Below are 24,648 nucleotides of genomic sequence, written 5' to 3' on the forward strand. Positions count from 1 at the left end.
AAGTCACAAGACATCTGTTCACTGATCCACGGCTTCATTTTTCATACATAAATCCCATAATGCAGAGCTCGTTACAGTCAATTACATGGATTTCTTGATATAGCCCGTCAGTATAGTTCTGTCCCTAGCAAGTAATATACAAATACAGTCACAGAAAGACCGCATTAAAAACAATATTTTGTACGAGGTTATTGAATGGGGAAAAACCCAAAAAAGGTTTTCATGCCAGAAGTCGATAGATATGCTCCTCAATGCCTCTAGTGACCCATTATTCATCCCCTCTGCTTACAGCTGCGGACCTGTAAAGTAAGATGCACACGGTTGGGTTGGCACTGACAGCAAAACCTAGGAGTAGCATGAATAAATGTTTAAAAGCTGACAACCTGGGTCATAAAATGAAGGCTTTGTTACTTGCACACCAACACCCTTACTGCTGAGTGAAATGTAACAGCCCTCCAGATAATGCCAGGAAAATATCACTGACGTAAGGTGGGTTAGGAACTACTACAGACCTGTAGAGTGCCTAGAGATGCCATGATTTGTATCTGTACAACACCTCTACCCAAGAATTCAAGATGAACAAAAATGAACTCACACTGATCTAAGCTATAGTCTACCACTTTTGGGCCAAATCCGGAGTGATGACAACCCATTCTTTCATAATCAACGCTTGGAGTTTTTAAGAACTTGTGTGTTTTTATTTGTCCACCTGCCTCTTGAGGATTGACCACAAGTTCTTAATTGGATTAACGTCTGGGAAGTTTCCTGGTCTTGGACCTAAAAAGCTCCATGTTTTGTTCCCCAAGCCACTTCGTTATTACTTTGGCCTTATGGCACAGTGCTACACCATACTGGAGAAGGCATTGTTCTTCCAACCTTCCAAGAGCAGTTTGGTGAAGAAGTTGCTGTCAGGGGATGTTATGGTACCATTTTCTTTATGAATGGCTGTGTTCCTAGACACAATTATAAGTGCGTCTACTCCCTTAGATGAGAATCAGCTCTGCACATGAATGACCTTAGCGTGCTGTACTGATGGCATGAGACAGGACTGATGGTAAAGCTTATCTTTTCTTTTCCAGGCATTTTGCCAGATGCCCCAGACATTCGGAAAGGAGCTTCATTAGTGAAAAGGACTTTACCCCATTCCTCAGCAGTCCAATCCCTGTACTTTTTGCAGAATATCGGACTGTCCGTAATTTTTTTTCTTGGCAGGAAGTGGCTTCTTTACTGACCTTCTCGACACCAAGCCATCCTCTGAAAATATTACCTCACTGTGCATGCAGATGCACTTACAACTGCCTGCTGCCATTTCAGAGCAAGCAAGGCAATGGTAGCACCTAGATCCCACACCTGAATTATCTTTTGCCATGAAGCCTTCTTCACAACAATTCAACCTCCTTCCTTGAAGTTTTTGATGATCCAATAAAGGGAAGATTTAGGTGCAATCTTAGTAGCAGCAATGTTCTTGCCGGTGAAGCCCTTTTAGGTAACAGAATGATTAATGCTTTTGTTCCCTTGCAGGTAACCACGGTCAACAGAGGAAGAACCAGGATTACAAGCATCACCCTCCATTTAAAGCATCCAGTCTGCTATTCTATCTCAGAATGACAATGATCTCCAGCCTTGTGCTCATCAACACTCTCACCTATGATAATGACGAGATTACTGAAATGATCTCAGCAGGAATAACACTCAGTAGACTTTTGGGGGATGAAGTTCATTTTTAAGAGGCAAAGGAGGACTTTGCAATTCACCTGATCACGCTACATAACATTTCGGGCCAATTGCCATAATAAAAACTGAAGCAGCAAATTGTGAAAATCAGTATTTGTGACATTCTCAAAACTTTATGCCATGACTATATACAAACTTTCATGCTAATCGAGAAATTCAGAAGAGAACGTTAACAGCTCTGGGACTTTGGTGCCCCCTGCCTGCTTATATCGGCAACTGCTGTGCAGATGTATGAGAATATCAACACATGACCAATGGCCTCTGAAGTCTGAAGATTTCGCAGGTCTCTCCTTCATTCTGCTCCCCTACCCATGCACTAGCAAGTATGGGTTCACTTTTAGGCTAGGTTCCCAGTAGGAAGTTGTGGTGCGACTTTATGGGGACATATTAATGCAGAAAGCAACACTGCAACAATTAGTCTATGGAACGTTCACAGTGCATGTGTTGCATTGGGATCCAACGCACTACATGATTCCTAACTCACTACATGCAGTGGGTTACTGCATAATGCGCGCATTAACAGAGGCAGTGAAGCATACTTTTCATTGACTGAATGTCTCAACCATTTCTGCCGCCCGGACGTGATGTTCACGTCCAGGCGGCTGCTCAGCTGCGGTGCCGCGCTTCGGCGTGCTCTCGCCCCCGTGCTGTCCCCCGGTAGCCCTGGGATCAGTGAACGGGAACATGGTTCCCGATCCGTGTCCCCAGCAAGAAAACCGAAGCGCTCTTACTAGAGGCTTTAGTCTTTCTGCAAAAAAAAAAAAAAAAAATTCCCCGTGCTCCTTGTGCTTCCGGTGATCGAGAAGCACAAGGAGAAAGAAGCATAAGGAGAAAGAAGCACAAGGAGAAAAAAATAAATTCAAGGTGGCCATCTTGTGGCCAAATAGTAAAACTACATCTACATATTTTTTACATTACAATTTACACATATAATAACATTAAAAATTAACTGTTTATTTCCCACACCAAAATATTACCCAAATAAAATTTTTAATGGAAAAAAAAAAAAAAAAAAAAGATAGTTACCCTAAGGGTCTGAACTTTTAAAATATGCATTTGAAGGGGGTATATTACGAACATTTTTTAAATTATAAGCTTGTAAATAGTGATGGACGCAAAATGAAAAAAATGCACCTTTATTTCCAAATAAAATATTGGCGCCATACATTGTGATAGGGACAAAATTTAAATGGTGTCATAACCGAGACAAACGGGCAAATAAAATACATATGTTTTAATTATGGTAGTGTGGATTATTTTAAAGCTATAATGGAGGAAAACTGAGAAAGGAATTTTTTCAATTTTTTTCTTATTAATCCTGTTAAAATGCATTTATAAAAAAATAATTCTTAGCAAAATGTACCACCCAAAGTAAGCCCAATTAGTGGAGTAAAAAACAAGATATAGATCAAAAACCAATGTTAGTTACCTGGTAACATCCTTTTTAGTAACCTCCAGGACAGGTCCACCACGAGAACGACAGGCTCCTCCCAGGAACAGGAAACGTCCAGATAGAGCACTCTATAAAACTTTGTCCAACCCCTTGATCCTCAGTCAATTTCAAGTACTGTTCCTAAACAAAAAAGGGGTTTTAATATTCATACTGCATATACATATACTATCACATCATCATATATACATATAATTGATATCGGGTGGGTTACGGACCTGTCCTGGAGGTTACTAAAAAGGATGTTACCAGGTAACTAACATTGGTTTTTCCTTTAACCTCCAGGACAGGTCCACCACGAGAAGATGAGCAAGAATCTTACCAATTTAGGGTGGGCTGACTGCCTGCAGAACTTTCTTTCCAAATGATTGCTGTCTTGCAGACATCAGATCTATTCTGTAGTGTCTAGAGAAGGTGCTTAAACTTGACCACGTGGCTGCCCTGCAGATCTCTTCTGGCGTAGCACCCGCTCTGTAAGCCCATGAGGTGGCAGCTGCCCTAGCTGAATGGGCTCTGATTGTATCTACTACCGTATTCCCTGTAATCCTATAGGCTTCCTCTATACATAATTTTATCCATCTAGCTATAGATCTCTGACATTTTACTACCTCTTGTAGCTCCTGACGTGTTAATTAGCAAAGCTCTAGAGTTTCTAAATTCTGCTACCCTCTCTAAATAACACATAAGGCATCTTCTTACATCCAATGTTTGTTCCTCTTTAAATGATGGTAGCACAATGTCCTGGGATCTGTGAAATTTTGTAGTAACTTTCGGGAGAAATTCATCACATGTCTTCAGTATCACTTCATCTCTAAGTATTATACAAAACGGTTCATCACAACATAGGGCTTCTAATTCGCTTACCCGTCTAGCCGATGTAATAGCTATAAGAAATACTGTCTTCATTGTCAATAGTCTGAAGGAAATATCTGCTATGGGCTCAAAGGGTTCTTTCTTTAATACCTTTAAAACTAAGGATAAATCCCAACTGGGAACTTTTTTCTTTAACATAGGTTTCTTTCTCTCCACTGACTTAAAAAATTGGATGATAAGGGGGTCCCTTGCTAACCTCTCATCCATAAAGGTAGATATTGCTGCTACCTGTACCTTTAAAGTACTTAACGAAATATTCTTTTCTACCCCGTCCTGTAGAAACTCTAAAATGGTTGGCACTAAATCACCCTTGAACCCTGACTCTTCCTGCCACATATTAAAGGTTTTCCAATATTTGAGGTAAATTTTCCTTGTAACTTTCTTCCTACAATCCAATAGAGTACTAATAACCCTTTCTGATACTCCTTTTTTCCTTAAAGGGGACCTCTCAGAAGCCAGGCTGACAGGCTTAGATTTGGAATAGAGCTTCCAGTTCTTCTTGATCCCTGAGCTAGTACTTCCTTGTCCGGAATCCTTATTGGACCCTCCAGCCTCATCTTTAGTAGTAGTGGATACCAACTTCTTGCTGGCCAATCCGGGACTACCATAATTACTACTGTCTTGGTCCTTGATAACTTGTGTAATACTCGTGGCACTAGCTGTATTGGTGGAAATGCGTACCCCTTGTCGAATATCCAGTTCTGACTTAGCGCATCTACCGCTTCGGCTCCTTCGCTTGGATTCAGGGAGTAGAATCTTCTGCATTTTGTGTTTTGCTTGGTTGCGAACATATCTACTCGTGGTCGACCCCACTGTGTGGTCAATCTTCTGAACATCTTGTCTGATATTTCCATCTCTGTATTTGACATTTTTTGTCTGCTCAGAAAATCTGCTATCGTGTTTAATGATCCCTTCAGATGTATTGCTGATAATGATAGAAAATTCTTTTCCGCTATTGTTAATATGTTCATGGCCAGTTCCATCAGCTTCGTTGACTTTGTACCCCCTTGCCGATTCAGATATGCTACCGCTGTGGTGTTGTCTGACCTGACCTGAACATGATGACCCATCAGTGTCTGTACACTCTGTTCTAGTGCTTTCTGTATAGCTGCTAGCTCCCTGTAATTGGATGACTGCATCCTCACACACTTTGGCCACTGCCCCTGTAACATTCTTCCCTGCAGATGTGCACCCCAACCTATAAGACTTGCATCGGTCGTGATAATCTTCCCTGTTGGTATGATCCACATCCTGCCTTCGGTGAGTATCTTCTCCGATAACCACCACTCCAGGGACTTCAGTACGTCTGGTGGACATATGACCTGTGTCTCTAGATTGTCCTGTGTCTTGTTCCAAACTCTTAGCATCCAATTTTGTAAGTGTCTTGTATGCATCATTGCCCACTGTATAGCTGGAGCAGTTGATGTCAGGAATCCCAAAACTTTCATTACTTGTCTTATCGTCATTACTGGCTTTGTTATTAATTCCTGTATCATAGCTTTTAACTTCCCTATCTTTTCGACTGGCAAATACATTCTCTCTGTCTCTGAATCTATAATGACTCCCAGAAACTGGATCTTTGATGTTGGTTGAAGGACTGATTTGTCCCAGTTTACTATCCATCCGAGGGTTTGTAATTGTTCTAACACCCTTTCTGTATTTTCTTTTGATTTCTGATATGATTCTGCCACTACCAGGAGATCGTCTAGGTACGGGATTACAAGAATCCCTTCCATGTGGAAAAACTTTGTCACCTCCGCCATTACCTTTGAGAATATCCTCGGTGCCGATGATATTCCGAAAGGTAGAACTCTGAATTGAAAATGCTGAATCATTCTTTTTTCTTTTATTGCAAATCTGAGGAACTTTTGAGATGATTCCCTTATTGGAATGTGCCAATAAGCGTCCCTCAGATCTATATTTGTCATTATACAATTTTGGGTTAACAAGGTTCGCACAGAGTAAATTGATTCCATCCTGAATCTCTGATAAGATACGAAGGGGTTCAGGGCCTTTAGGTTTAGAATCAGTCTGAATTTCCCCGTCGGCTTTCTTACTAAAAATACCGTTGAATAAAATCCCTGAATGTTCGAGATTTGATTTTCGGGAACCGGAATGACCACGTTTTCGTCTAACATTGATTTTACTATGCTTTTTAACGCTAGCTTTTTCTCCTTTTCTTTTGGAAGGGACGTGGAAATAAATCTCTTTGGAGGGAAGGATTGAAACTGAATCTTGTACCCCTGACTTATGAGATTGAGGATGAAATCGCTTTTGGAAATTTTTGTCCATTGGGAATAGAATCCCGACAGACGCCCCCCAACTTTTTCTCTGGCGTCATTTCTTTTCTTGTCCCTCCTGTTTCCGAAAAAGAAAACTCCTTTTCGTCCCCTCTCTGTTAATGGCCCAAGGTCTTCTCTGCTGAGGCTTATCCTTGTTGTCTTGTCTATTTCGCCTAAAGAATCTTTTATTCTGTATAAACTTTTTCTTTTTTGGGAATCCCTTCTTTCTATCAGAAGTTCTTTCTAATATTTGGTCTAACTGCTCTCCAAATAGTAATTCTCCATTGAAGGAGATATTGCAAACTCTGGCTTTTGAGGCCTGACTACCTTCCCAATTCTTTATCCACAGATTCCTCCTTGCTGTGTTAATTAATGCCGAGGTTCTGGCATTTACTCTGATATTCTCAGCTGCTGCATCAGTTATATAATCAGTGGCCTTAGAGACCACTTCTAATGATTCCAAAATCTCCTCCTTAGAGGCTCCCTTTTCAACTTTCTCCTCTACTTTCTTAACCCATAGGGATAGAACTCTTGCTACACAAGTTGTGGCAGCAGCAGGTCTAAAATTTGCTCCTGCTGCTGTCCAGGCTTTCTTAAGAGCGAATTCTACCTTTTTATCCTGCGGATCTTTTAGATAGCCTAGATCTTCAAAGGCCAATTCGTTGTCTTTATTAACCTGAGAAAATGCCGCATCTAACCTGGGAGATCTATCCCAAGTTTTGACATCTTCCTCTGTAAATGGAAATCTTTTCATAAAACCCTTTGACATGAACAATTTCCTATCAGGGTATTTCCACTGGCTTAATATGGTATTCTTTGTGGATCTGTGTATAGGGAAGGTTAACGATTCTTTTGGTTCCATTCCTTGATATAACTTATCATGCATAGATATTTCCTCCGATTTTTTTGGATTCAATGTTTAAGGTTTTGTTAATCGCCATTATCAGCTGCTCTGTCTCATCAGCTGGAAATCTAAATCTAGAGATTTTCTTAACCTCAGATTGGCTGTCCCAACTTTTAGCGGAGGAGTCTGACTCATCATCATTATCTTCCTCCTCCCCCTCCATGTCTTCCTCTTCAGAGGAAGATACTATATTTCTCTTTGTACTTTTACTTTATGTTTTACAGGCTGAGATTCTGTATTAGGTGTTTCTGTGGCCGGTATATCTGTACTTGTACCCGGGTTTACTGACTCTGCTGCTGGGGGAATAGCGGAAGCAAACACCTCCTTTAGAGATTTAATGGTGTCTGCCATTTCCTTCTTTACGGCTGTCATTAACTCTTCCTTCAACCCCCCTGATTGCTCCTGTATAAGTTTCATTAAACAAGGTTGACAAAACTGCTTATTGTAGTTATGGGCCATTTTTGCATCACAGAGCGGGCACCGCCTCCTTGGCTTTGTTGGCTCAGTAGGCTCCGGGCCCTAAAATAACAACACAAAAACACAATGTCATTCCTCTGATTTTGATTTAAAGGAATATCACCCGGTGAAAAATGAAGAGTGACAGTAACCCTGACCGAGGAGAGCAGGAATGAAGAGCCATTTATACATATAAATGCATCCGCTACATATATATATATATCTATATAACTCTACTCCCCCATAGTATCAAACAATTGCCCAAGCTATAATATTCATATATATATAGCCCTCTGGCCAAAGTGGAATAAAAAACCTCCATATATGTATGTCCGCAACAATTTAAGTATGACAGACCTCAGATCAGACGTAAAACAGGCTATTAAATGCACACTATAAGCCTCTGATCTTATCCCAGACCTCCGTACAGACGCGGCCTATAGATACAGGTTACTATAACAAACCTCAGATCAGACGCTAAGCAGGCTATTAAATGCAAACTGTAAGTCTGTAAACTTATATCAGACCTCCATACAGACGCGGCCTAGGCGTATAGCTCATACCGTAAAGGTCACCAAGCCTCCGCCAAGCTTACCTTTCCTGGTTCCTGCTTAGCGTCCATCCCGCTCCGTTCCGAACACAAACTGGCAAACCATGCGGGCTTCCGGCGTCTCTTCACCCACGCGACCGGAAGTGACATCACGTAAGGGCGGAAGTACGTCATACGTACTCCGCAACTGAGGGCAATCAGCTGCCTTCCCTCCGGAGGCCCGCATGATCCTCCTGTCACTTCCGGCGCGCCACTAGCCTCCGCCAAAGGGGAATCATGGACGCCGCACGTGTCCTCCGGATCCGCCGCAACTCGGGCAGCCAGGACAGCCATGGGGAAGGTAACTCCACTCTCTCTTCCCCCTCCGGACCGCAAAACCTCTCCAGGCAGGTCCACCCATAGCCGCCAACCAAGTCCCAAACTCTCCTGGTCTGACGGACCGGCGAGCGACCAGAGCACTCCTTGTTCCCGGAACAGGAAACGTCAACTGAGGATCAAGGGGTTGGACAAAGTTTTATAGAGTGCTCTATCTGGACGTTTCCTGTTCCTGGGAGGAGCCTGTCGTTCTCGTGGTGGACCTGTCCTGGAGGTTAAAGGAAAAAATTGTGTTAAGTAGTGATAAAGTTATTAGCGAACAAACGGAAGGTGAAAATTGCTCTGATGCATAAGGTGAAAAATCCCCACGGGCTGAAATGGTCAAAGGTCGCATAACAAGTGGTGCAACTTTTTGTTCAATTGCGTGTTATACAGGGAAAACGTCGTCCCAGTGTGATCCTAGCCTCAAACAGCATTAAATATAGCATATTTTTGATACAAGACCTCTCTCCCTGATCTATAACCATACTCCACATCTTGCTGCATTTACCAAGACTAAGGTATTTTCAGGAATGCTTAGGGCTCTTTCACATTAGGGCAGATTTTTTGCGTTTCAACGCAACGGGTAAAGTTTGCGTTACCAAAGGTGAAATGAAAGTCCATAGACTTTCATTTTAGCTTTCACATATAACGCAGCCTTTTTGTGCGTTGCGTTACACTGCACCCAGGCGCAGTTTTTCGGCCAACGCTAGCTTTATGCGTTACAATGTTAGTCAATGTAAAACGCACACTATGTGCGTTTTTAATCCGTGAACGCAGGCAATCAGTCCCAGAATGCAACAGTGGAACAATGTAGAAAGTTGAAAACTAAAAGAAAAAAAAAATACCTGCGTTTTCCTATGTGCTGTAACGCATTGAAAACGGATTAAAAGCGCACACTCACTGCAGTGCAACGCATATCAAAACGCATTAAAACACATACAACAAAACGTATGCTTTGAGCGTTCAACGCAAGCTCTGATGTGAAAGAGCCCTTAGGGATCATGCCAGTGTGTCAGCTTTGAAAGCAGCTGCTCTGGTAACTACATGGAGTGAGCCTGCCACTTCCTCCAGTGAGGAGACGTTTGGATGAGCATTATGATTAATCACCTTTAACCACTTCCCCACCACAGGGCTTTAACACCCCCCCCCCCCAAAAAAAAAAAAGTGCGCACGCTGTTTGGGGGACCCAGTGGTAGAAGCTGAAGTGCTCCTGCGTAATCCACAGACAAGCTCTTGCCAGTGGATTTTCCAGGGGGCCCACGCTGGATCGGGGGTGCTGAGGAAGACAAAGGAAGCCTCAGTAGTATCCAAACGCATTCCCCTCCCGAGGAACGTACCCCTTGGGGGCACTTTTTCACTGCAGGTACTCTAAGGTCTCCCCAGAGTGGCTCAATGATATGGAGGTCAGGAGACTGCGATGGCCAATCCAAAAACTTCACTGCTGTAACTAATGACAGATCGACTTGGCCTTGTGTTATGGATCATTAGGTTGGAATGTCAAAATACGTTCCAAGCTTAGTTTCCTGGCTGGTGAATGCAAATTTTCCTCCAGTATTGTTTGAGAACCTACTACATTCATATTGCCATTGTCATTTCTGACCAAATTTCCTGTGCATTTGTAGCTCACACATCCCCAAAACATCAGCAATCAACTACCATGTTTTACAGAGAGAATTGGTGTACCTTTCATCATAGGCCTTGTTGACGCCTCTCCAAATGTAGAATTTATGGTTAAGGCAAAAAAGTTCAAGTCTCATCACTTCCATTGACTGTGCCAGAAGGTTTGAGGCATGCAGTTTGGCATATTGTTAGCAAGACACTTTGTGGCATTTGCATAGTAATGGCTTACTCCTGGCAACTCAACCACGCAGCCCATCTTTCTTCAAGTGCCTCCTTATTGTGCATCTTTAAACGGTCATCCCACATTTTGTCAGAGGGTCGTGTATTGTATCTGAAGTTCACAACAGATAGGAGGAAACCCTGGCACTAGATGCTTGCCAGTAGTGTGGACATGCAGACAAATTTGTGCTCTTCAACAAAAGTGCACACCAATCAATGCTTGTAAAGAAGAAAGCATGGCATTGTCAAACTGCACCTTTATTCAAGCGTACCTGAACTCAGAACACTCTGCTCTAAAAGATACAAAGCAGCACAACAACCTTTAAACAAAAAACACTTCTGTTACAGCGGATACAAATCCTAAAAATAAATCTGCACTGATTCTACTTCCTGATTCAATGAAGCAGACATATTGTTAACAGCCTGTGCTTTCAAATGAGCTTATCTGCTGTGGCAGTCATGTGACACAGGGGAGAGATCAAATTACAGCTAGTGATTAGACACAATTAAGGGGGAATTAAACATGCTAAATGCTCTAAATACATACAGGGTGCATTTCACTGTTTTCCTTCTGTCCTGTGCAAGAGTTCAGGTCCACTTTCAGACATCCGGGTAGGGAGCTCACTTCCTCAGAGGCTATAGAACCCCGTGGGTGTGTTCTATACCCTATGAAAAAGCGGGCTCCCTGAAAACATCCACATTTAATTTTCTTTCCCCATGACTTAGGCTGCTTTCACAGTGCGACGTTAAAGTCGCACATTACAAAAAGTAATAATGTAGACTAACGCATAGCAACACAAAGTATGTGTGACATTCACAGTGCACATGTTGCGTTGTGTGTAACGTGTAGCAATATTTCGAAAGTGCTGCATGCTGTGTGTTAGAAGCGTTATTAGCTGCGTTGGACTGTTTGCACATGCTCAGTAAGGTTTGTTTTTTTAAATGTGACGCATGCGCCGTTTTCGTTCCATCAGTATGTGTCAAAAACTGCGCACCGCGATACACATAACGTACTTTAAAACAACGTCCAACTTCAAAATCCACATGCGTTGCGTTAGGGGCACATTGTGCGACCATAACGTCGCATCAAACGCAACGTCTAAGTGTGAAAGCGCCCTTAGATTCCCAAAAAAAAAGCACTGGATGAAAGATGGAAGGGTTTGTCAGAAGTTTAGAAACTCTGACCTTTTATACACACCCACTAATCACAAGCAAACAAAGCACAGGTGAAGATGGTTACCTTTAATAACCATTTAAACTATGTCCGATGACCTGCCGGATAGATTCCCTGCTCGATCCCTGCCGGCGGACAATAGCCGGGAATCGAGCGGGTGGCAAGCAGCGCCGGCGGGGACGAGCCGGCATAGAGCAAACAAAGCACAGGTGAAGATGGTTACCTTTAATAACCATTTAAACTAGTTTGTCAAGTTGTGTGCATGCTATCAGGTCAAATCACCAGGGTATGTAAACTTTTGATCAGGGATATTTGGGTATTGAAAATGGATTTAAAAAAAAAAAGTAAACAGTTGTTTGACAATAAATGGCTTCAGCTAACCACTAACAATGAAAGAAAAAGTTTTTTTGTGTTATAAAATTCTGAAAAAAAAATGTCAAATAAAATTCTGCCAGGGTATGTAAACTTACAACTGTACACCCCTGGTTTTAAAATGCCAAAACCCACTATACATTTAATCTTGACCAAACAAAATAAGCAAAGGTTCTTAATATCTTTGGATGAATATTTGACCTACAGGAGTTCCTGATAATAGTTCAGCATTAACAGGTTTCAGAGAATTTTAGTCTAAACAGCTTTCTGTCCTCTAGGGCCTAGGTTTTCAACGTGTGGTACACATACCCCAGGGGGTACTTCTGATGGTTCCACTGGGTACTCGGGCTTGATATGCTTAACCAAGAATAACATATTTAGAGTTTTAGAAATAGATAAATCTTATTTAAACACCAGGTTAGTATTTTAGTTAATTAACCACCTTAGCGGTATGGACGAGCTCAGCTCGTCCATCACCGCCGGAGGCTGCCGCTCAGGCCCTGCTGGGCCGATTTTTATGAAATAAAGAGCAGCACACGCAGCCGGCACTTTGCCAGCCGCGTGTGCTGCCCGATCGCCGCCGCTCTGCGGCGATCCGCCGCGAGCAGCGGCGAAAGAGGGTCGCCGCCTGAGTCCTGCGCAGCCGGAACAAATAGTTCCGGCCAGCGCTAAGGGCTGGATCGGAGGCGGCTGACGTCAGGACGTCGGCTGACGTCCATGACGTCACTCCGCTCGTCGCCATGGCGACAGGAGAAGCCAAACATGGAAGGCTGCTCATTGCGGCCTTCCGTGTTACTTTTGGCCGCCGGAGGCGATCAGGACGCCTCCGGAGCGCCATCTAGTGGGCTTTCATGCAGCCAACTTTCAGTTGGCTGCATGAAATAGTTTTTTTTTTATTTAAAAAAAACCCTCATGCAGCCGCCCTGGCGATCTTGATAGAACGCCAGGGTGGTTAAAAACAATAGTAAATGCTTGGAAATTGCTAAGAACCAAGTATCATGTACTACGATTAAATATATATTGTCAAGGGGTACTTGTGATAATGTTTACTATGCTAGGGGGTACTTGGTGAGTACAGGGTTTTGAAAGGGGTACATACCAATAAAATGTTGAGAAACACTGCTCTAGGGCATAGTTCCCCAACCCTGTCCTCAAGGCCCACTAACAGTACATGTTTTGCAGAAAACCACAAACACTCACAGGTGAGGTAATTAGTGGCTCAGCAGAGCTGATTAACTACCTCTGCGGATTTCCACAAAACATGCACTGTTGGTGGGCCTTGAGGACAGGGTTGGGGAACTCTGCTCTAGGGCTAGTATTAGGAACCGGATCCACCTGAGCAGGCAAACCAGAAGTATTGGGCAAAAGTCTATCACAAAAAGCCTGAAAAGCTGCCTGCATTTCCTAATGCAAAGGATTTACATCTATCATTAACCACTTCGGGACCACAGTCTTTTCGCCCCTTAAGGACCAGAGCCTTTTTCTCCATTCAGACCACTGCAGCTTTCACGGTTTATTGCTCGGTCATAAAACCTACCACCTAAATGAATTTTACCTCCTTTTCTTGTCACTAATACAGCTTTCTTTTGATGCTATTTGATTGCTGCTGCGAGTTTTACTTTTTATTATATTCATCAAAAAAGACATGAATTTTGTCAAAAAAATGACTTTTTTAACTTTCTGTGCTGACATTTTTCAAATAAAGTAAAATTTCCTATACATTTGAGCGCGAAAGTTATTCTGCTACATGTCTTTGATAAAAAAAAAAAACATTCAGTGTATATTTATTGGATTGGGTAAAAGTTATAGCGTTTACAAACTATGGTGCCAAAAGTGAATTTTCCCATTTTCAAGCATCTCTGACTTTTCTGCGCACCTGTCATGTTTCATGAGGGGCTAAAATTCCAGGATAGTACAAATACCCCCCAAATGACCCCATTTTGGAAAGAAGACATCCCAAAGTATTCAGTGAGAGGCATGGTGAGTTCATAGAAGATTTTATTTTTTGTCACAAGTTAGCGGAAAATGACAGTTTGTGACAAAAAAAAAAAAAAAAAAAAGTTTCCATTTCTTCTAACTTGCGACAAAAAAAAATGAAATCTGCCACGGACTCACTATGCTCCTCTCTGAATACCTTGAAGTGTCTACTTTCCAGAATGGGGTCATTTGTGGGGTGTGTTTACTGTCCTGGCATTTGGGGGGTGCCTAATTGTAAGCACCCCTGTAAAGCCTAAAGATGCTCATTGGACTTTGGGCCCCTTAGCGCAGTTAGGCCGCAAAAAAGTGCCACACATGTGGTATTGCCGTACTCAGGAAAAGTAGTATAATGTGTTTTGGGGTGTATTTTTACACATACACATGCTGGGTGGGAGAAATATCTCCGTAAATGACAATTTTTTTATTTTTTTTACACACAATTGTCTATTTATAGAGATATTTCTCCCACTCAGCATGGGTATGTGGAAAAATACACCCCAAAACACATTATACTACTTCTCCTGAGTACGGCGATACCACATGTGTGGCACTTTTTTGCACCCTAACTGCGCTAAGGGGCCCAAAGTCCAATGAGTACCTTTAGGATTTCACAGGTCATTTTGAGAAATTTCGTTTCAAGACTACTCCTCACGGTTTAGGGCCCCTAAAATGCCAGGACAGTATAGGAACCCCACAAATTACCCCATTTTAGAAAGAAGACACCCCAAGGTATTCCGTTAGATGTATGGTGAGTTCATAGAAGATTTTTTTTTTTTGTCACAAGTTAGCGGAAATTGATTGTAATTGTTTTTTTTCACAAAGTGTCATTTTCCGCTAACTTGTGACAAAAAATAAAATCTTCTATGAACTCGCCATTCTCCTAACGGAATACCTTGGGGTGTCTTCTTTCTAAAATGGAGTCATTTGTGGGGTTCCTATACTGCCCTGGCATTTTAGGGGCCCTAAACCGTGAGGAGTAGTCTTGAAACCAAATGTGGCAAAATGACCTGTGAAATCCTAAAGGTACTCATTGGACTTTGGGCCCCTTAGCGCACTTAGGGTGCAAAAAAGTGCCACACATGTGGTACCGCCGTACTCAGGAGAAGTAGTATAATGTGTTTTGGGGTGTATTTTTACACATACCCATGCTGGGTGGGAGAAATATCTCTGTAAATGACAATTATTTGATTTTTTTTACACACAATTGTCCATTTACAGAGAGATTTCTCCCACCCAGCATGGGTATGTATAAAAATACACCCCAAAACACATTATACTACTTCTTCTGAGTACGGCGATACCACATGTGTGACACTTTTTTGCAACCTAGGTGCGCTAAGGGGCCTAACGTCCTATTCACAGGTCATTTTGAGGCATTTGGATTCTAGACTACTCCTCACGGTTTAGGGCCCCTAAAATGCCAGGGCAGTATAGGAACCCCACAAGTGACCCCATTTTAGAAAGAAGACACCCCAAGGTATTCTGTTAGGAGTATGGTGAGTTCATAGAAGATTTTTTTTTTGTCACAAGTTAGCGGAAAATGACACTTTGTGAAAAAAAAAACAATACATATCAATTTCCGCTAACTTGTGACAAAAAATAAAATCTTCTATGAACTCATCATACACCTAAAAGAATACCTTGGGGTGTCTTCTTTCTAAAATGGGGTCACTTGTGGGGTTCCTATACTGCCCTGGCATTTTAGGGGCCCTAAACCGTGAGGAGTAGTCTTGAACCCAAATGTCTCAAAATGACCTGTGAAATCCTAAAGGTACTCATTGGACTTTGGGCCCCTTAGCACAGTTAGGCTGCAAAAAAGTGTCACACATGTGGTATCGCCGTACTCAGAAGAAGTAGTATAATGTGTTTTGTGGTGTATTTTTACATATAACCATGCTGGGTGGGAGAAATATCTCTGTAAATGACACATTTTTGATTTTTTTTACACACAATTGTCCATTTACAGAGAGATTTCTCCCACCCAGCATGGGTATGTGTAAAAATACACCACAAAACACATTATACTACTTCTCCTGAGTATGGCGATACCACATGTGTGACACTTTTTTGCAGCCTAGGTGCGCTAAGGGGCCCAACGTCCTATTCACAGGTCATTTTGAGGCATTTGTTTTCTAGACTACTCCTCACGGTTTAGGGCCCCTAAAATGCCAGGGCAGTATAGGAACCCCACAAGTGACCCCATTTTAGAAAGAAGACACCCCAAGGTATTCCGTTAGGGGTATGGTGAGTTCATAGAAGATTTTATTTTTTCTCACAAGTTAGTGAAAAATGACACTTTGTGAAAAAAACAATAACAATCCAATTTCCGCTAACTTTTGACAAAAAATAAAATATTCTATGAACTCATCATACACCTAACAGAATACCTTGGGGTGTCTTCTTTCTAAAATGGGGTCACTTGTGGGGTTCCTATACTGCCCTGGCATTTTACGGGCCCAAAACTGTGAGTAGTCTGGAAACCAAATTTCTCAAAATGACTGTTCAGGGGTATAAGCATCTGCAAATTTTGATGACAGGTGGTCTATGAGGGGGCAAATTTTGTGGAATCGGTCATAAGCAGGGTGGCCTCTTAGATGACAGGATGTATTGGGCCTGATCTGATGGATAGGAGTGCTAGGGGGGTGACAGGAGGTGATTGATGGGTGTCTCAGGGGGCGGTTAGAGGGGAAAATAGATGCAATCAATGCACTGGGGAGGTGATCGGAAGGGGGTCTGAGGGGGATCTGAGGGTTTGGCCGAGTGATCAGGAGCCCACACGGGGCAAATTAGGGCCTGATCTGATGGGTAGGTGTGCTAGGGGGTGACAGGAGGTGATTGATGGGTGTCTCAAGGTGTGATTAGAGGGGGGAAATAGATGCAAGCAATGCACTGGCGAGGTGATCAGGGCTGGGGTCTGAGGGCGTTCTGAGGTGTGGGCGGGTGATTGGGTGCCCGCAAGGGGCAGATTAGGGTCTAATCTGATGGGTAACAGTGACAGGTGGTGATAGGGGGTGATTGATGGGTAATTAGTGGGTGTTTAGAGGAGAGAATAGATGTAAACAATGGATTTGGGAGGTGATCTGATGTCGGATCTGCGGGCGATCTATTGGTGTGGGTGGGTGATCAGATTGCCCGCAAGGGGCAGGTTAGGGGCTGATTGATGGGTGGCAGTGACAGGGGGTGATTGATGGGTGGCAGTGACAGGGGGTGATTGATGGGTGATTGACAGGTAATCAGTGGGTTATTACAGGGGAGAACAGATGTAAATATTGCACGGGCGAATTGATAAGGGGGGGGTCTGAGGGCAATCTGAGCGTGTGGGCAGGTGATTGGGTGCCCGCAAGGGGCAGATTAGGGTCTAATCTGATGGGTAACAGTGACAGGTGGTGATAGGGGGTGATTGATGGGTAATTAGTGGGTGTTTAGAGGAGAGAATAGATGTAAACAATGGATTTGGGAGGTGATCTGATGTCGGATCTGCGGGCGATCTATTGGTGTGGGTGGGTGATCAGATTGCCCGCAAGGGGCAGGTTAGGGGCTGATTGATGGGTGGCAGTGACAGGGGGTGATTGATGGGTGGCAGTGACAGGGGGTGATTGATGGGTGATTGACAGGTAATCAGTGGGTTATTACAGGGGAGAACAGATGTAAATATTGCACGGGCGAATTGATAAGGGGGGGGTCTGAGGGCAATCTGAGCGTGTGGGCAGGTGATTGGGTGCCCGCAAGGGGCAGATTAGGGTCTAATCTGATGGGTAACAGTGACAGGTGGTGATAGGGGGTGATTGATGGGTAATTAGTGGGTGTTTAGAGGAGAGAATAGATGTAAACAATGGATTTGGGAGGTGATCTGATGTCGGATCTGCGGGCGATCTATTGGTGTGGGGGGGTGATCAGATTGCCCGCAAGGGGCAGATCAGGGGCTGATTGATGGGTGGCAGTGACAGGGGGTGATTGACGGGTGATTGACAGGTGATTGACAGGTGATTGACAGGTGATTGACAGGTGATCAGGGGGGATAGATGCATACAGTACACGGGGGGGGGGGTCTGGGGGGGGTCTGGGGAGAATCTGAGGGGGGGGGGGGGTGATCAGGAGGGAGTAGGGGGCAGATTAGGGACTTAAAAAAAAAATAGCGTTGACAGATAGTGACAGGGAGTGATTGATGGGTGATTAGGAGGGTGACTGGGTGCAAACAGTGGTCTGGGGGGTGGGCAGGGGGGGGTCTGAGGGGTGCTGTGGGCGATCAGGGGGCAGGGGGGGGGGAAATCAGTGTGTTTGGTGCAGACTAGGGTGGCTGCAGCCTGCCCTGGTGGTCCCTCGGACACTGGGACCACCAGGGCAGGAGGCAGCCAGTATAATAGGCTTTGTATACATTACAAAGCCTATTATACACTGTTGCAGCGGCGATCCGGATGCCAGTAACCCGCCGGCGCTTCCGAACGGCCGGCGGGTTACGGCGAACGGGGGGCGGAGCCAGTCCCCGGCGGCTGATCGCGTCACGAATGACGCGATCGCCGCATAGCCACTCCCGCAGCCGCCCCCGCCGATGGGCGTATTGCGGTCGTTTGGGCCCAGACTTTGCCGCCGCCCATCGGCTGGGGGCGGTCGTTATGTGGTTAAAGAGACACTGAAGCGGAAAAAAATTATGATATTATGATTTGTATGTGTAGTACAGCTAAGAAATAAAACATTAAGATCAGATACATCAGTCTAATTGTTTCCAGTACAGAAAGAGTTAAGAAACTCCAGTTGTTATCTCTATGCAAAAAAGCCATTAAGCGCTACGACTTTCAAAGTCGTGGAGGGCTGTTTTCTGACTTTTATTATCTCAACTGTTCCTGAACTATTTACTTTTTCTCTGCCAGAGGAGAGGTCATTAGTTCATAGACTGCTCTGAAAGAATCATTTTGAATGCTGAGTGTTGTGTAATCTGCACATATTATAGAATGATGCAATGTTAGAAAAAACACTTTATACCTGAAAATAAAAATATGAGAATATTTTCTTTGCTGCTAATCTTCAGGTAATTATTCATAGTACACAACCAATTCACTATATCTTTTTTTTCCGCTTCAGTGGCTCTTTAAGCTAGGTGACTCTGCTGTCACAAACTCTTTGCAGCATTAGCAAGTTGGCTTGGACCAGGATATAGGCCATGTCAAATTGCACTCAGAGCATCTCCAACACATGGGCTTATCAATAGAAGGGAATGGGGTCTTATGCCAGGCATACACAGCATTTTCAGTCCTTATCAATCGAGCCGCTGATGGCTCGATTGATAATATCCGACAGGTCCGATGACCTGCCGGATAGATTCCCCGCTCGATCCCCGCCGGTGGACAATAGCCGGGAATCGAGCGGGTGGTAAGCAGCGCCGGCGGGGACGAGCCGGCATCGAGCCAGCGGCTCGATCCAACGCATAATTGGCTAGGTGTATGCCTAGCATTAGATTCTAACAGCCTATGCAATCAGAGAGATACAAGGTAGTTAGGATGCTACAATATGCCTGGTTCTCAAAATAACCACTCTAGGGATGGTCAATGAGTTACAAATAATTCCGAGTTGATGTCGGACACAGGTATCCAACTCCGACCCTTTGAGGGACTTGTCCATGCCAGTGTTTAGGATGGACTGAGAAACTGAAAAAGGTTTCCTACTTAGGCCATGTTCACATAATTCGGCAGCGCTAGTGCAAGCGCTGAGCTATTTATTGAGTTTTTTAAAATGAGCTTTTCCCTGCACTTTGAAAAGCGCTTTTGCTGAGCGATGTGTTTTTTCACTTCCTGACGTCAGTCAGGAAGTGGACTATTTGACCCAGAAATGAATAAATAAAATGTATTAGATGATAAAAGCACTCGGGAAATCCCTATACAAAGAGCTTTTTCAAGCGCTTTGCGATTTTCCTATACCTTCCATTGAGCCAAAGCGCTCAGAAAATGGTACGGGTGGCGCTTTTGTGATTTCAAAGAAATCGGAACGCTCACATGTGAACACTCTCATAGGAAAACATTGCACAAGCGCTTTTAGGGATATTTCTTAAAATAAAATAAAAATGGAAACGCTCATAGTGTGAACGAGCCCTTAAACCACTTCTTTCCTGATTCAGTCCCATCAATTAATTTCAGCTGTGCCAAAAAGGTGTGAGGACCTCGGCCCTTGAGGACAAGAGTTGACGTCCCTATCTGTGGCGTAAAACCACAGGGGGGAAAAAAAAAAAAAAAAGTATATTTCCGGAGCAATTACTTCTAAAATACACAAATAACCATAACTACTGTACTTTCAGAATTTCTCTTTAGTTGGTCATGAAATGTTTATGTAAAATAATGGTTCACTCAAGAGGGTAATCATCAAAAAGGAACATATATTTGCCAACTTCAGACAGTATAGCTCCCTTCAATGAGGACAAGACTCTCATATGTAAATAAATGTAACACTGACTTACCTTTACATACTGTAGATCGCAGAGAGCTCGCACACTGAAGTCTGCTGTGTACTGTGCTTGAGCGCTGAGCTGCGTATTGCTACCGCTGATGGCAGAGGAGATGGAATCTGAGCGTTCATGGCTGAGGGACAGAGATCTGTTCAAGCTGCCCATGTGAGAAGAAGAGCGGAGCTCTGTCATAAAAATTGAAAGTAGAAGTACATAGGTAAGACATAAAACTAATTGGACAAAAACCGTATTAAAAAAAAAAAAAAAATACACCAGCTATATCTATAGTGATAGCTAAAGGTCTCCCAACACACTTTTTGCTCACCATGTGACAGTGTGGCATGCCCACTGGTTTCATGATGGCCATTTATGAATCATAACTGGCACAAGAAAAGTAGAAGACCCCTGAAAGCAATGAAACCAGCATACTTTTGAACTAAAAACAAGATATACCGTATAAAAACCAGGAGATGCACATGCACTGTTGAGGGTACTTGAGAACTGAGTTGAGAACTCTCAATATAAAGAACAATAAAAAGCTAAAAAGGTCCTAAGCCCTCCTAACACTATCCAAAATTGTATGGGCAGCCAGTAAAGCTGCGTACACACATACGAGAATGATAGTTCGTTACGGACGAACGATCTTTTAATTGATGAAAGAACGACTTAAGCAAAAGTAGTTTTTAAAGAGAGTCTGAAGCGATAATAAATCTCGCTTCAGACCTCATAGCTAGCAGGGGCATGCGTGCCCCTGCTAAAACACCGCTATAGCGCGGCTTAACGGGGGTCCCTGTCCCCCCAAACCCCCTCCGTGCAGCGGGGGAGCGCTTCCTGGTTGGGGCAGGGCTAACCGCCGCAGCCCTGCCCCATGCGAGTCTGTCAGACGCGTATCTCCGCCTCTCCCCCGCCCCTCTCAGTCTTCCTTCACTGAGAGGGGCGGGGGAGAGGCGGCGATGCGCCGCTGATAGACGCGCTGGGAGGCAGGGCTGCAGCCGTTAGCCCTGCCTCCAGGAAGAGACAGCCAGCGACCATTTTACGACCAAGTATTGCGGGGGGTGGGTTGAAGGTGAAGGGACCCCCGTTAAGCCGCGGGATAGCGGCGTTTTAGCAGGGGCACACGTGCCCCTGCTATATATGAGAGCTGAAGCGAGATTTAGTCTCGCTTCAGTGTCTCTTTAAAAGGTGTAACGATCTGATCGTTTGTGAACAATCCAGAACGTCGTCACAGTAGAATACATGAAAAAGCGTTTTTTTCTGCGACGGGCTCATGTCTAGCCATCATATCTTCTGTACAGTGAAGATGTCACATACTGTTCCTGGAAGTGACATAGGAAGTTCCGCCTGCACGTAACCAACGGTTCAAAACGTACGTTACACTATAAAACTAACTTTGCGTATAGTACATTACAGTACGAGAACTCATACTGTAGGTATGTAAGGAGAGCATTTAGATAATACAGCGTTGAAAACACATAAAAACAAAAAAAACAAAAAAAAAAAACACTGTCCTGTTTTAGTGTCCATTAAAATTACAATTCTGGTATAATCATGGAGCAATTAACGTGTCACATAGGTCACATTCATAGAACGAACGTTAAACAACAAAAACCAAGTGTCGCGCTTGCGCATTAAAATGAAAAGTTCTATGGAGATATAACGAAATGCGCATATCAAGCCTAGTACGAACGATGTACTCGTTTTCTAACGATCGTTGTATGTGTGTACGTAGCTTTAGACACTGTTGAATTCTTTAATTAGGACTACAATTTTGGCCAAATCAATCTTTAACTGCAGACAACCATTTCTTCAGGTGAAACAACATCCACGACTACAAAAATTCTGTACTCTGGAGACAGAAAAACCCTCACCTCATATTTTACAGCCTGCTAAAATGTCTGAATATTTTAAAACCCACATCCAGGAAAGGAAGCTCGCCTATGCAGAGTAACATTTCACCTGAAATGAAGCAGCCACATACTAATCTATTATTGATCTGGTCACATGAATACAGTTCTCCTGTTCTAAAGTCAAATGATGCAATCTAGACAAGCACTACCTTTGACAGCTCCAATACAGTAGCAAGAAAATGTAAGTGAACCCTTTGGAATTACATGGATTTCTGCACAAATTGGTCATAAAATGTGAGCGGATCTTCATCTAAGTCACAACAATAGTCAATCAGTCTGCTTAAACTAATACCACACAAATAATTAAAATGTTTCCACATTTTTACTGAACACACTATGGAAACATTCACAGTGCAGGTGGAAAAAGTATGTAAACCCCTAGACTAATGACATCTCCAAGAGCTAATTGGAGTGAGGTGTCAGCCAGCTGGAATCCAATCAATGAGATTGAAGGTGTTGGTTACAGCTGTTTGCGCCCCCCCCCCCCCCCAAAAAAAAACAGTTTTGGGTTTGCTTTTCCCAAGGAGCATAGCCTGATGTGAATGATGCCTCCCACAAAAGAGCTCTCAGAGGACGTACGATTAAGAATTGTTGACTTGTATAAAGCTGGAAAGGGTTATAAAAGTATCTCCAAAAGCCTTGCTGTTCATCAGTTCACAGTAAGACAAATTATCTATAAATGAAGAAAGTTCAGCACTGCTGCTACTCTCTCTAGGAGTGGCCGTCCTGTAAAGATGACTGCAAGAGCACAGCGCAGAATGCTCAATGAGGTGAAGAAGAATCTATCGTCTATCAGCCCCCTGCAGCGGTAATGTCCCACGGCGGCGTCCTCCCATTTGCCGGTCGCCGCCGCCGGCCCCGGTCTAGCGCGGCATGGGATCCAACTGCGGTTGCGCTACAGTGGGCGCGCACCCGCTCGCTTCCGCCTGCGTCATCGGAAGCTTACTGCGCAAGCGCAATACAAGGCTCCGTTGTACTGTGCCTGCGCAGTAAGCCTCAGATGACGCGAGTGGAGGCCTGGCAATGCGCATTATTCGTCTGTGTGACAGACGAATAATAGCCCAGTGCCGGCTGATGGGAGCAGGACGGCGTGAGGCATTACCACTGCAGGGGGCTGATAGAAGCCCCCGGTAAGTGGCAGTTTTTCTCCTCAGGAACCCCCACAGAACCCCTTTAAATAGAATAAAGTACGCCTTCTGGAGAGGCCCAGTCAGAATCATGACCTAAACCCGATTGAGATGCTATAGCATGACCTCAAGAAAGTGAATTACACTAGATATCCCAAGAATAATGCTGACTTTGAAACTTATGTAAAGATAAATGGTCAAAAATTACTCCTGACTGTTGTGCATGTCTGATCTGCAACTTCAGGAAACGTTTGGTTGAAGTTACTGCCAAAGGAGGTTCAACAAGTTATTAAATCCAAGGGTTCGCATACTTTTTCCACCATCTTCTTCCACCATCACCTGCGTAATGATTTGTGTGGTACTAGTTGATTGATTGTCTATTGTTGTGACTTAGATGAAGGTTCAGATCACATTTTATGACCAATTTGTGCAGAAATCCATATAATTCCAAAGGCTTCTCATACTTTTTCTTGCTAATGTATCTGCTCAATTTGGTGGGAATATTACCACACGTTTCTCCCAAAAGGTCCTTTAGTCACTTTGCTTAGGCCATTTCAACCTGTGTCCCAAACAGAGAGCCACAAGATGCACTCTTATCTCTGGCTGGCTTTAGCAGATTTTTAGCATGAAGCCTTAATATACATCACCTGTAGCTACAAGTATTTCTGTTATTGGATTGTTGGATTGTGGGTGATGCTTCATGCTACCATTTGATATTCATCAGGATTTTAAGCCTTTAGTGCTAGTTGGGATTTATTTTTGTGCATGAACAGATGTCAACAAAACTAAGCTCAGTGTTCTCCCCAGGCTCTTTTAGCCAGGTGCTCCACCCGGTTAATTTTGGTCAGCACCCGGCTGTCTTAGGCCACATACACACATCAGACTATAGTCTTTTGAAAATGAAAGATCACAGACCAATTTTACCCCCTTCCATGTTGTATGAGAGCCATACCTACACAGTCTATTCTATGGAGCTGAACTCCCCATCAGAAAAAAATCTTTGCAAGATGCTGCACACACAGATGCTGTACAGACACAAAAGATCAGTATCTGCAAAAGATCTGTTCCTGCCAAAGATCCGTTCCTGCAAATTGCCTTAATAGTCTATGAGATCTGCTGATCATCATACACACCTTGTTTAACTGACATTCATCTGCAGATCAGACAATCATCTGCAGATCTGAAAATCCATCCTGGTGGATCTGATCTGCAG

General features: G+C 43.6%; 1 protein-coding gene across 1 annotated transcript in view; it reads right to left on the reverse strand.

Annotated features, from left to right (window-relative positions):
• Window positions 1-24,648, reverse strand: part of LOC137562219 (metal transporter CNNM4-like) — a 103,749-nt gene that overhangs the window by 25,178 nt on the left and 53,923 nt on the right. Inside the window, exon 8 of the mRNA XM_068273552.1 lies at window positions 20,414-20,586. Within this exon, the coding sequence (XP_068129653.1) occupies window positions 20,414-20,586 (173 nt within the window). The remainder of the gene's footprint in view (window positions 1-20,413; window positions 20,587-24,648) is intronic.

The sequence above is a fragment of the Hyperolius riggenbachi genome, chromosome 3, assembly GCF_040937935.1.
Source record: "Hyperolius riggenbachi isolate aHypRig1 chromosome 3, aHypRig1.pri, whole genome shotgun sequence".
NCBI lineage: Eukaryota > Metazoa > Chordata > Amphibia > Anura > Hyperoliidae > Hyperolius > Hyperolius riggenbachi.